Source organism: Heloderma suspectum, chromosome 5 (genome assembly GCF_057233095.1).
Source record: "Heloderma suspectum isolate Gila_16-S chromosome 5, 16-S_ref, whole genome shotgun sequence".
In the NCBI taxonomy this organism is placed as follows: Eukaryota; Metazoa; Chordata; class Lepidosauria; order Squamata; family Helodermatidae; genus Heloderma; species Heloderma suspectum.
The window spans coordinates 129229747-129242642 of NC_139462.1; the positions used below are offsets into that span (position 1 = coordinate 129229747).

Consider the following 12896-nt stretch of genomic DNA (forward strand, 5'->3'; position numbering starts at 1 on the left):
TGTGGTGATACAAGGGGGCGGGGAGACATAAAAACCAAGCAGGTTTTTATATCTTGTTAAAAGTTCACTTCTGTAAGATAGTAAAAGGTATGCCTTAAATGTACACAACTTTTCATGATTCCTAAATTGTCAAAGAACATACTACTGTTGAGTAGAGATGTAAATTAAATGGCTAAAGTTTTTCTTTTGAAATTTTACAAAGCTGTCCCCTCAGGAATGTATTTCCCATGTGTAGGGCAATCATTTTATATAAACATCTTGCGACCATTTGTACAGTTCCCCTATAAGACGTTTCCCTGCTGGGGAGCTGCATTCCAGTTAGCATGGGAGGAAGTTGGAGAGTTTGAGCAGCATCATGATAAACGATTAACAACATCTGCCAAGTGGTCTATTCTTTGTATAAGGAATAGGGGCCTCAATGTAGGAAGTTTATTTTTTGCCTAATTGGTATCTTCGAACATGCGCTGATCTAGGACTTCATAATGACAGTATCGCTTTGACACTTGAGCTAGAGTGGCCACGTGGGGTTCAGGGAGCTGAAACAGCCGCGGGGCGTCTATGCTGTGATTGGCTAAACGCAGCCTTCCTTTGCATGGTTTACTGTTATTGGCAGTTGATTCGCGGTAACACCGCCTACTTTGGGAGTGCGGAGGCGCGCTTTCTCCTTTGCTGCGGGGGAAGCGTTTTGGTTTTTACGAAAGGCAGTGCGCATGCGTGGTCGCGAGAGGTTCGTCTCGAATCTCCGCGTTGAGGAATAGCTGTCGCCGAAGGAAGAAGTCGAACAGTCCGACGGAAGGCGGGCGTGGGTGGAGCCGCCGCCGCCGCCTGTTTAGGGCCTTGGGACGGGTTGGTTGAAGTGGGCGCTTGAGGCCAAAGCCTTGGAATGAGGCGGCGACGGCGGAGGTGGCTGCTGTGAGGGAGGGAGGAAGGAAGCGAGGAAGACGGCGCGGGAGAAGAAGGGGGTCCGGCCGAGTGGCGGCGCGCACTTCTCTGGGCGCCAGCCCCCCGCCCCGCTCCGCTCGCCGAGATGGGTGAGGGACCGAAAGCTCGGCGCTGGTCTCAGGAGGGACGCGGGGGGTGCCAGGTCCACGCCACGGGAAAGCGGCGTGCCGCCGTGAGGGGGGGAAGGAAGCGCGGCGGCGCTGGGCAGGGTTGGCCCCGTTGGGGAAGTGGGACCAGCCCGTTCCCTCTGCGGGGCGCTGAACGTGCGCGCGCCTTCCCGCTGGAGGCGCCCCCTGCCTCGGCGGGTGGGGGGAACTCTAGGCGACAGCATGGGAGGAAGGCAGAGGGTTTGAGCACGAGCAGTAGTGATGGCCGCGGGCTTAGTTTTAGTGAGGGAGTCACACCATTCTCAAGGAAGCTTTTGGATACCTTGAGTTACAGTCGTCCCAGTATATGTGAATTCCAGTCTGTCAGACCAGCGAGGGTGTGTATCTCTTGCTGAAGGAGTTGCCTAGGATATACCACGGGGCTCACTATGGTTAGAGCCGGAGGGCTTGCAGGTTGGAGGAAACTTGAATGTTGGCCTGTTAAAAATGACTTCACGTTTCTCAGACTTACCTTTTTTTACTACAACCACAAGATCCAACAACCATCCAGGTGCAAAGGGTATATACTGAGAATTGAAGAACAGGATGCTTCTGCCCATGTTCTGAGCCTAGGAATTTGTTTTAAATACTACAACTGAACTGAGCTCATAGTCCTTTCACACAAAAGTCCACTCCTGGTTACCCAAGCTCTCTTCCTTTCAGCATCCTAAATTAGGTGGAAAACATTTGTTGTTGCTGTTGTTAAACTATTGGGAGTTGCTGATCTACTGCAATGCACTCTATGTGGGGCTACCCTTAAGGCAGCTCTGGAAGATGGAGCTAGGGCAGACTGTCAGCAGCTCAGCTGTTATCGGGAGCTCCCCCGTTCAGCATGCAAGTCCTTTGCTGAGAGAACTGCACTGGCTGCCTATTCACTGCTGGGCCAGGTTTAAGGTTCTGGTACAAAGTCATGAACAATTTCATATCAGAATACCTAAGAGAGCACCTTCTCCCTTACCAACCTGCCCAGTCACTGAGGTAATCAGAGAGCCTGCTCCTGGTGGTTCCACACAGACCTATGGCCTGATTGGAGTCCACCCAGAGAAGAGCCTTCAGTGTGGTGGTTCCGTTCCTGTGGAACTCCCTGCCTCTGGAAGTCAGGCAAGCGCCAACATGCTGTTGTTTTTGGTGCCTCCTGAAAACAGCTCTTTTCCAGGAAGCCTTCCTTGGTTGACCAGCCATGGTTTTATTGGCACTCTGTTTTTTAAAAATAATGTTAATATCGTGTCTCATTCTATATAGCTTTTTATCATTTTGTCTCTTGTTGTTCACCGCTCTGGAATCTGTTTAGATGTGGAGTGGTATACGAATGTTGTAAAATCAATCGATCAGTAACCCAGAGATCGATCGATAGATCCTAATGGTATTGTGAGTGTGTAAGCGAGCAAGGTATTGTTTATGCAGGTACTCTGAAGGCTTTAGCCTACTTTTATCTTCAGTGTTGTTCATGCTATAAATCAGTGCTGGGTTTTTTTTGAGGGCCCTTGGGCAAGACCCCCTCAATGGCCCCCTCCCTCAGTAAGTCCACTTTCTCACCACCATTGTCATCAGATGCTATTGCTCCTCATCCCCTTTCCCATCATTGCTACCACTTGCTCGCTTGACAGGCAGAGAGCAAGCAGGCAGTGTCATACGCTGCTGCTCCTTCTTTCTGCAACCACTGTCTGGGTCAGAGCGAGCAGTGGGTGTACAAGCAGGTTGCAATGGTGAAGAGGAGGAGCAACTCCAGGGGGCTCTTGTTAATGGGCCACTGCAGGGGTGTGGGCCCCGGCAGGTGATCAACCATGCCTACCCTTATGCCAACCCAACTATAAATAGAGGTACATCTAGTTAAAGAGAGTAAAAGACTCCTACTCAGTTTTTGTTCTTTTGTAGATCTACAGCTTGGAAGTGAGATACTTAATATCCAGATTCTCCTCAGAGGTTGATTTAGTACAGTTAACCATGGCTTGTGTAAACTAGCTGTAGTTTGAGTCTAGGATGTTTGTAAGCATTATTGGACTATATGATAATAGTAAAATATGCAAACCAAAGAGTGCTGGTGATGTTTTAATAACCCCAAACTGAGAGATTAAAATGAGAATGTGCACAGATCAATGTAAACTCAGGGAGGATGAGCTTGCAGCAGTTATGTGTTGTGATGGTGAGAGTTGCTCTCTGCTCTCAAATTTGGGAGAACTTAAGCAAAACAGTTCTTTATGCTATGAGAAGACATACATGGGTTCCTAACAAAACCAGGTGGCAATGAGAATATAGGTGGGAGTTCCCAAATTGGTATTTCACTCTGTAAATTACTTTACCAGGTATGGATAGAAGGAATTTGTTCAGATCTCAGCCACAGGGTATAGGTGACATCTCCATTCGCCATTCCTTTGCAGATAGCTGAGAGCTAATAATTGAGTACCATATCTCTTTGAGGGAGGGTGTGATCCTAAAGGAAGCAGTAGTGTGACCTTTACGAAAGAAACCAATATGGGACCCTTTGAGCTTAGACAACTACTATCCAGTCTCAAACTTTCCCTTTCTAGGTAAGGTTTTGGAGAAGACAGTGACTTTCTTAACTCCATGTAGTTTTGGAGGACTCTTTATTTATTTAGGACACAATCCTATGCATGTTGAGACAGAAAAAAGTCCTACAGTTCCTAGCATTCCCCAACCAGTAGAGCATTGCTAGCTGGGGAATGCTGAGAATTGTAGGACCTTTTTCTGTATAAGTGTGTATAGGATTGCACCCTTAAAGTATTTTAACCTTGTTTTTTAGCCCAAAAGGCTCCCAGAGTAATGTAAAAATAGTAAGGTATTCGCAACCCTCAGGCTTACAATCTAAAAGACATGATGCACAAGGAAGGGGCGGGGAGCAAGCTCAGGTAACAATGCTTAAAATTACAATTCTTATCATGGGATGGAAGCAGTAATGTAGTGTAATGACTGCCAGCTAGTCGACAGTTGGGAACAGTTTAAGGTAGCTGGTCTGTCAGTAGAGGCTATAGAACAGCACTGCTTCTCTTCCCTCCCTCTGCTCTGCAGCCTGATAGAATGGCTGACAACTAGGTGATTACCCAGGTCCATTCCAGTCTGGGTTCCTGCTTGGTTTTGGGATGGAAACTGCCTTGGTCGGACTAATGAATTACTTGTGTTGAGGACTGGACAGTATTAATGAAACTATCTTGGGTCTTCTGGACCCCTTAGCAGTATTTGACACCATCAATCATGGTATCCTTTTGTCATCGAGTCTGGGATTTGGAGGTACAGTATTGTGGTGGTTTCACTCCTCCTTCCATGTTTGGTTCTAGAAGGTAGTATTGGGTGATTTCTTTTCCTCTCCATGGGCTTTGGCTTGTGGGGTGCCTCACAGGGCTCCATTCTATCCTTAATGCTCTTTAATGTTTATATGAAGCTGTTGGGATAAATCATCTGGAGGTTTGAGCTTTGATGTCATCAATATGGAAATGATATGCAGCTCTAGCTCTCTTTTCCACCTAAGAGTCCAAGAGAGGCAGTGGAATGCTTAAACAAATGTCTGGATACGGTACTAGGATTGAAGAGGGAGAACAAGCTGAATCTGGGGAAGATGGAGGTTCTGTTGGTTGGAAAGTTGGCAGATCCGGATAGTAGTGTGAAACCAGTCCTGTGTGGGGCTGCACTCTTGAAAGAGCAGGTGCACAGGTTGGGAGTGTCCCTGGACTCTTGAGTTGTAGATAGGGGCTGTGGCTAAAAAATGCTATTTACAAGTTCCAGCTTGTATGCCATTTGCAGCCCTGCCACCCATGGCACTCATTCACCAGGAGCATGTGATAACAGCTTTTATGTACAGGCAGGCTGTTGCGGAAGTAGGTGATCCTTCAAGTCTCAAGCTCTCTGTGGGGTTTGTGCATTTGTGTGTGGGGGGGATAGTGGGCATGGCGATGTGACAGAAGTAGGTGGGGTGCAAGACTGGCGCCATATTGGATGGCTCTACCTCAAGGCAAGTGAGAGAAAGGCAGCATTTTTTTCTTCTCTCCCCTCCCCCCATCTCACTTTTTGTTTTTCAGGTGAAGGTGGAGTTGGCGGTGGATCTTCTTGGGTGGGGGCTTGGGGAACCCACTTTCTCCACAACAGAGCAGGGGTGGCTCTATCTATGCTTTCATGTAATGGGAGGGTGTTCTTATTGGAAGGAGGGAGGCTAATTGGGTGAATGACAGGGAGGGAGGTGGGTTGGAAGACCTCATTTGCTGTGGTGGGGGGAAACCTGCTTTAATGTAGTGGGAAGAGGTTGCATTATTAGGGCGCTTATTGAAGGGAAACTGTTGTGGAACATAACTGGAAAGTTGAGAGAGGAAGAGAGAGGGAAAGAAGGAAATGCCCCCTGAAAGTTGTTCCAGTCCCAAGGGAAACGGCCAAATGTATTTTCATCCAATCACTCTCAGATTGCTAGTATCCGTGGTGACACGGGCTTTATACTAGTAATCTAGAGGTTACCACAACAATGATAATTAGGCCAATGGCTTCTTTATCCAAGGGGTCATATTTGGTACACCAGCCAAAGCTGGTGAAAAATTTTGCATGCCACAGAAGCTACTTGGATCTCCAGCAACAAAGCTGGATCAATTAGGTGAATGACAGGGAGGGAGGGAGGTGGGTGGGTTGGAAGACCTCATTTGCTGTGGTGGGGGGAAACTTGCTTTAATGTATATATAAGAGCATAAACTTTTCTCTATCCATTTTTTCCTTACCCTGTCTATCATGTCCCCTGTTAGTAGACTCATCTTTAAACTAAAAAGTTCCAGATGCGTTAGCTTGTCCTTGAAGGAAAGATGCTCCAACCCCATGATGATTTTGGTTGCCCTGTTCTGTGCTTTTTAAAAACTCTGTTATATCTTTTCTGAGATGGAGTGACCAGAGTTATACACCATATTCTGAACCTATACACCATAGATTTGTATAAGGGCAATACAGTACTGACAGTTTATTTTCAATCCCTTTCCCAAATATTCTGAATATGGAATTTCAGATAAATAAATGTGCCCTTTTATTGGTGAGTAAACATTTTCATTGAGCTATCTGCCATGACCCCAAGATCTTTTTAGTCACTGCCAGTTCACATCCCATTAGCATTTATGTGAAATTAAGATTTTTCCTCGTTATGCATCACTTACACTGAACCTCATTTGTCCTCCTGTTGCCTATTCAGTTCAGGGAAATCCTTTTGGAGTTTTTCACAGGTTCACATCATCCTGAGTAATTCAGTGTCATTTGCAAACTTAGCCATTTCATTGCTTGTCCCTGTCTCTCGATCATTTATGAAGGGCTTTAATAATACCACTCCCAGTACAGATATTTGGGGGACCCCAATTCTTCCTTCCTTCCGTTGTGAGAGTTGCTTGTTTATTCTTTCTTTGCTTCCTAAAAATCTAAAAAAGAGCTATGCTGAATAAGACCAAAGGTCTGCCTAGTCCAGCATTCTGTTCACACAGCGGCCAACCAGCTGCCTGTGGGAAACCCACAACTGTTTAGCCAGTTACTAATCCATAAGAGGGCTTGTCCTCTGATCCCATAACTACTAAGTTTACTCAGGAGCCTTTGGTGAGGGACTTTGTCAAAACTGTTTTGGAAGTCCAGCTATGTATTGTCTGCTAGATCACCCCTGTCCACAAGGTTGTTGACAAAAGAATTTCAAAAAGATGGGTGGGGTGAAACTTCACTTTGTATTTATTTATTCATTCATTTCTATACCACCCAATAGCCAAAGTTCTCTCGGCAGTTCACAAAAATTAAAAACACAGAGTGCAGCATAAAACAATATAAAATATGAAAGCTTAAAACCACAATATAACAGTTCAACCAGAATAAAACCTAGCAGCAACACAGAGATTTAAAATACAGATTTACAACACCAGAGCTAAAAGATTAGGAAGTTAAAATGCTAAAATACTGGGAGAATAAAAAGGTATTCACCTGGCTCTGGAAGGAGTACAACGTAGGTGCCAGGCAGACGTCTCTAGGGTACTCATTCCACAGCCAGGTGCCACAGCAGAAAAGGCCCTCTTCCTGGTAGCCACCTGCCTCACTTGCATTGGCGGGGGATCTTGGAGAAGGACCCCTGAGAATGATCTTAGAGCCCGGGCAGGCAAATATTTTGTTACTTTGTTATTTTTCAGTGCTGCTATCACAGTTTCTTCTGAATTATCATTTAATTCTTCCAAATCCTTCTACATTTGTATAGAAAATAATTGCCCTGCTTAAGCTTCCACATATTATATTCCGGGCTTAGCTTTAGAGATGTAAAAATTCCGGAAATTTTGAAGCCATGGGGAAAAAACCTTTTCTCCAGTTTTTTTGGGGGGGAAACAGAAATTTTGGGATTTAAAAAAAAAAAAATACTTAGGTTTTTAGCACTTTTTACAGATATAAAGTCAGTTTGTTGCTTTAGGACAGCTTTCCCCAACCTGGGACTGTCCAGGTATTTTGGACCTGAGCTCCTCTCACCCTCAGACAGAATGGCCATTGGTCAGGAATGCTGGGCATTGTAGTCCAAAACAGCTGTAGGTTGCTAGGTTGAGGAAGGTTCCTAAAGTTATATTATGTAAAACTTGGTTTGCTCATAGAATTATTGTTATATTTGAAAACTTTAAAAAGTGAAGTCAGTTAGTAAATTTGTAATTGTCTGAATAAACTATATTTCAAAAATTTAATATACCAAACATGATGGAGGGAGCAATCCTATGGTCGCTAGTCAACAGCTAGACGGCCATAGGATATCTGGTTTTCCAGGAACTGACCTTGGATCCTGTGCTCCGAGGTTAGTTCCCGGAGAACCAACCTTCCCCCCTTCTGCGCTGCCTTCGAGGCAGCACAGAACAGCCCATGTTCTGCAATGGGCTTGCAAGAGGAGTGCAGAGGAGTGCACTCCATGCTTGCAAGAGGAGTGCAGAGTGGCCAAAAAGGGGTGTTCCAGGGCTGGGAGGGTGAAAATGCCGGTACAACACATCCTATGTGTCGTCCGGCAGCCTCCTCCCCTGCTCCGCCCTCCTGTGGCTAGACAGCCGAAATCAGCTGTCTAGCTGCAAATGCAGGACCAGAGAAGCGTGGAAGGAACGATCCCCTCCATGCTTCTCCTGCCTTGTATTGGACAAGCAATCGCCTCCGAGTTCGGAGGCGACCACCTATCTGCGTAGGATTGCACCCTAATTTTATGAGCAAACCAAGTTATACGTAACGTATTTTAGGTTGTTAGTTTATGCATGACCAGAGGGAACTTCACCGAGTAGTCCCTGAAACATCTGAATCATCCTACAAGCCAGAAGAAGCCGGAAGACCTAGAGGCAGAGGAAGACAAGTCCAGAAACACAGGGCTATTTAGAACAAAACCCAAACTGCCAAGAATGTACATTTTCTTCCATATTATGATACGGCGACTCTACTCATATGTTGGGGAAACTGAGCATGACTTAGAGTATCCCAAAATGTTTATCAGTAAAAGATACACTGGATCAATAATTTTAATAAGAAATGAAAGAAATAACTATGCTGAGAATCTTATAGAGAGAACTAAAAAACATTTCCCCCCATGGCTTCATCATTTCCAGATATTTTACATCTCTAGTCTTTCTATAGAAATCTTCCTATTACATAGTTTTTAGAAATCATTTGGGAGGGAGAAGAGGCTTGGTAATAATATATAAACACCTTGTCTTAAATTCGAAAAGAAAATGTTTCATAATCCAAAGCTGTTCAATTTTTCAGAAAAAAAACAAAAATGGTCCTTGGAAAAAAATGGGGGGAAACGGTTTCTTTTTAATTTTTCTGCTTTTTTTCCAGACCTTCACATCTCTGTTTAGGTTGACTTTCCTAATCCTAAAATCATTTTAACTGAGTCATGGTCTGAATATATTTTGGGCTTGGTGAAAACTAAAATAGCTGGCCAATTAATGGTCAGTTCTTGAGTGTGAATGGACAAAAATGTAGAGTCAGCTGTAGGTGGGGTTAAAAAACCACCCATAACTTTGACTTTCCTTCCAACTTTGCATATTTTTAGTAAAATAATTGTACCTTTTTCTGAACTACATTAATTTGACTTAGGGCACAATCCTATGCATATTTAGACAGAAAGAAGTCTTACAACTCACAGCATTCCCCAGCCAGCATGGCTGGCTGAGGAATCCTGGGAGTTGTAGGACTTTTTTCTGTCTAAACATGCATGGGATTGTGCCCTTAGTTTTAATGAAAGGGCCACATTCAAATTCCACCCCCTCGCCACCACAATTTCACCTTTGCAAAATTTTCTTAACTTACTTTTCAGTGATTTCATAAAATGTAAAGGCTAGGGTGACCTTAGGTTTGTATATACTTGCAAGGTGGCTTCTTGATCTCCCCAAATGTCCTGAAACATTAAATCTTCCATTAGGGTGTTATATATGGTCTTGCGCTTTGAAGGACAAATTACTTATTTGATTTCTATCCCACTTTTGGATCCCCAGGCTGGTTTACACTAAAAAATAAATAAAATTACATTGGGGCTGCTTCTACCTCCTTGCAACACCTCACATTGCTCTGGGATAGCATATCCTCTCAAACTTCAATTTTCGTTAGGTTGTTGTGGCTATTCCCAATAACTTTAATCCCATCAGACCCCTTTGAATGCTAGCACTTGGGTGGTCTGTTGCCTTGCTGTGTTCTGTGTATTCCTGCAACCCAGGATTGTAGGTTTTTTCACTGTCTGTGTACTGAAAGGATGAGGTAAAGTTCAGCAGCTGTGTTTCAGGTGAGCTGTTGAGCAATGGCAGCTATGTAGTTAGCCCTTACTAAAAGGGCCTCAATTTTTGTTTAAATGACTAAAAACATCTACTGAAACATTGATTTCTGTCACTTATTTTTGTGGGTCCCTGTCATCAGATCATATTAGACCTCTTTGATTAACTTGTTTAACCCACTAACATTAAGATTCATGGATTAAGAGCATTTATCGTAAACACAAATATTAGCAAACAAGTTTAATTGTAGCTACTTAGCTATTCGCTGTAATCTTCACACACTGCCATCCTCCTAAATTAGCTGTGATGGATTCCTGAAATTGTTCCAAGATCCAAAGGTAATTTCCAGTACCTCTATATTTTCTCTACATTCTCACCTTCTTTCTGTGTTTCTGTTATGTTTTTGTCATAGTTTAACTAGTCATAGTGTAAATCAGAACTCTTATCACTATGCTTGTAATGGCTTAAATCATGTTTTTAAAATGCAGTATGTATTACAAAGTCAGAAGGGTTTATTTCCATTGACAGAGTCAAGTTTAGAGATACCTTCTACCTTACATAATAAAGGAGGTTGGCACACCATCTGTGAATAAGAAAAAAATAACTTTCCACTGTAGTGTTGAAATTGAGGCTAAACACACTTACTTAGGAGTAAGTTCCTTGAAACTCAGGTGGATTTCTGAATGGCCAGGCTCTAGATTGCATTGTCAGACTATTTAGTTTTCCAAACTGGCTTCCTAATTTACATAATAAAGAGATGAGACAACTCAGCCCATCTATCTTTGTATAAGCAGACAGTATGTGTCCAAGAGCACTAATTGCAGTGGAGTCACAAGTATATTTCCATTACTGGGGCTAGGAAATACATATTAGATAAGTGAAGAATCAGATAACCAAAGGAATACTTGTTACCATGATTGTCATCCACTTTCAAATAAAAATGTGGCAGTTGGTGGCTATAGTTGAACAGTGCTAATTCTGTTTTCTTAACTGATATTAGGCTTTCTGCTTAACCAGGATTTGAAAGTGACTTTAAGCCAAACTTCTTTTGACTAAACTAACTGTGGTACCCTGGCAGGGAGTTTTCATGGTTTGCTATGTTGTCTGAACATGGCTTGTGGGGGGGGACGGGACCCTATAACAGGCCATGGGTTATTAGAGGGTTGTTTCCGCCTCCAACAAGCCATTCTGCCCATGTTGAGACGACATGACAAGCCATGGCAAGGGTTGAATAGGCCATGGTTGCCGTGGCTCATCGTGGCTTAAATAAGCCATGCTGGGCTGCAGTGCAAACCATGTAGGATGGCTTTGGCCCTGCCTTCACCTGTACTTGACCACTAAAATATTATCCCTAAGATCATTTCTCTTGATGCAAAAAAGATTCTCTTCCCCTTTTTAAAACCTATTACTGGGGTAATAGGAAAATGCAGTGTCGAGTACAGATACAAAGTAACATGCCAACCAGCATCTAGATCTCTCTCTGTGTGGTAGATATGCCAACTATGCTAGTTTGGGGATGAAGGCCTTACATTGCTGAACTTGATAAAAATCTTAATATACTAACCTATCACCCAAGAGAGCATCAGATTTTTTTTTATTTGATGACTTAAGATGTTTGTCAGGAGGCTTCAAGATCAAGCAAATGAAATGCCAGTCATGCGTTCACTTCAATGATTTCCACTAGTGAAGGAATTTTACCAGATGAAGAAGCTAAGCATAATTGGAAGGTTGAAGCACTCGAGGCTGGGTCAGTTCAGTGGATGCAGTAGAGAACTACTGGTGCTATATTGCTGTATGTAGATCCCCAAGACTTTAACCCAGCAATATTGCAAAAATGTTACAATCTTTCCATGCTAAATGACATCACTTACAAATTGGTTGTAGCATGTGTATGGCCGACAGGAAGCTCTGGCGTGGGCTGGTCCATGAAGTCACGAAGAGTTGGAAGCGACTGACCAAATAAACAACAACAAATGCTCAATCAAGTTGGTGGAAGATCACACTGGATGAAAATGGCAGCAAATTCACCACCTTTAACTCACCATTCAGAAGATGGTGCTTAAAGAGACTTTGGCGCATCATCTACACAGATCTTCTGAAGAAAAGTTCATGAAATCTTAGAGGACTTGGAAGGCATCAAAGTAATAATTGATGATATTCTAAATGGAACTGCTTGAGACCAACCAAACAACCAAGAGCTTTACTGACAAGGTGCAAAGAGCCAGTTCCAACAAAATGTAAGTTGGGGTGAAGCAAGTGAAATATTTCAGTCATATCCTAGAACAGAAAGGCATTGAGCTAGTCCAGGCGAAGTAATTGCAATAAAACAAAGGCACTGTCCTTCTGGGAGTTGGAAATTATCCTAGGGATGATGACTTATATGATAAGACGGGCAGACTTTAAAATCACCTCTGTCTGATTTGGGGGTGGGGAACACGAAAGGACATTAGGACAGCAACCTGGACAAGACCTTCCAAAATAAGGATACTGCAAGCCTGGAAGCAAAACTAAAATATGATGACAAGAAAGAATTAACGCTACAAGGAGATGCTTCCCAAGCAGCAGAAGGAGCAGGCTGCTGGAAGAAGGAGCTCCAGTAGTTTATATTTCAAGAGCATTGAGGTCAGGTCAGCAAAACTGTGCCTAGATAGAAAAGAAGCAGTTTGGCATTCAATGGGGTGTCAGAAATTTCACCAGAATATATAGGTCAGTCTCGTCACAGTAGAAACTGATCACAAACTGTTGGGGAGCATACTTTGAAAAATCTCTCACCTTAATGCCACCAAGACTTCAAAGTATGGTCCTGAAACTATGAAAACACAATCTGCAAATCAAATGCAAATCTAGAAAAGAGATACTGATTGCAGATCTTTTATCTCACTATTTCACAGAACAGTAAGATGCTAAAGAAGAGGACCTAGAAATACAATGCACACGATGCTGAGATTCCTAGCTGTATCTGCAAGCAGGTTAACAGAAATAGCAAAGATGTCTGGTCAGCAATACTGCATTAATTACAAAAAAAATAACACCATGGCCCATGCTCATAAAGTCAACAGGGACTTCGGGATTAACATGG

General features: G+C 43.4%; 1 protein-coding gene across 5 annotated transcripts in view; it reads left to right on the forward strand.

Annotated features, from left to right (window-relative positions):
- MAP3K3 (mitogen-activated protein kinase kinase kinase 3) overlaps positions 1-12896 on the forward strand; it is a 109543-nt gene that overhangs the window by 2256 nt on the left and 94391 nt on the right. For 2 of the 5 annotated variants that reach the window (XM_084857390.1, XM_084857393.1), the window contains exon 1: positions 96-1031. The exons of the other annotated variants lie outside the window; for them this stretch is intronic. In XM_084857390.1, the coding sequence (XP_084713516.1) occupies positions 1028-1031 (4 nt within the window). In that variant the 5' untranslated portion in view covers positions 96-1027. Of the gene's footprint in view, positions 1-95; positions 1032-12896 lie in introns of those variants that run through there. 5 annotated transcript variants of the gene reach the window in all.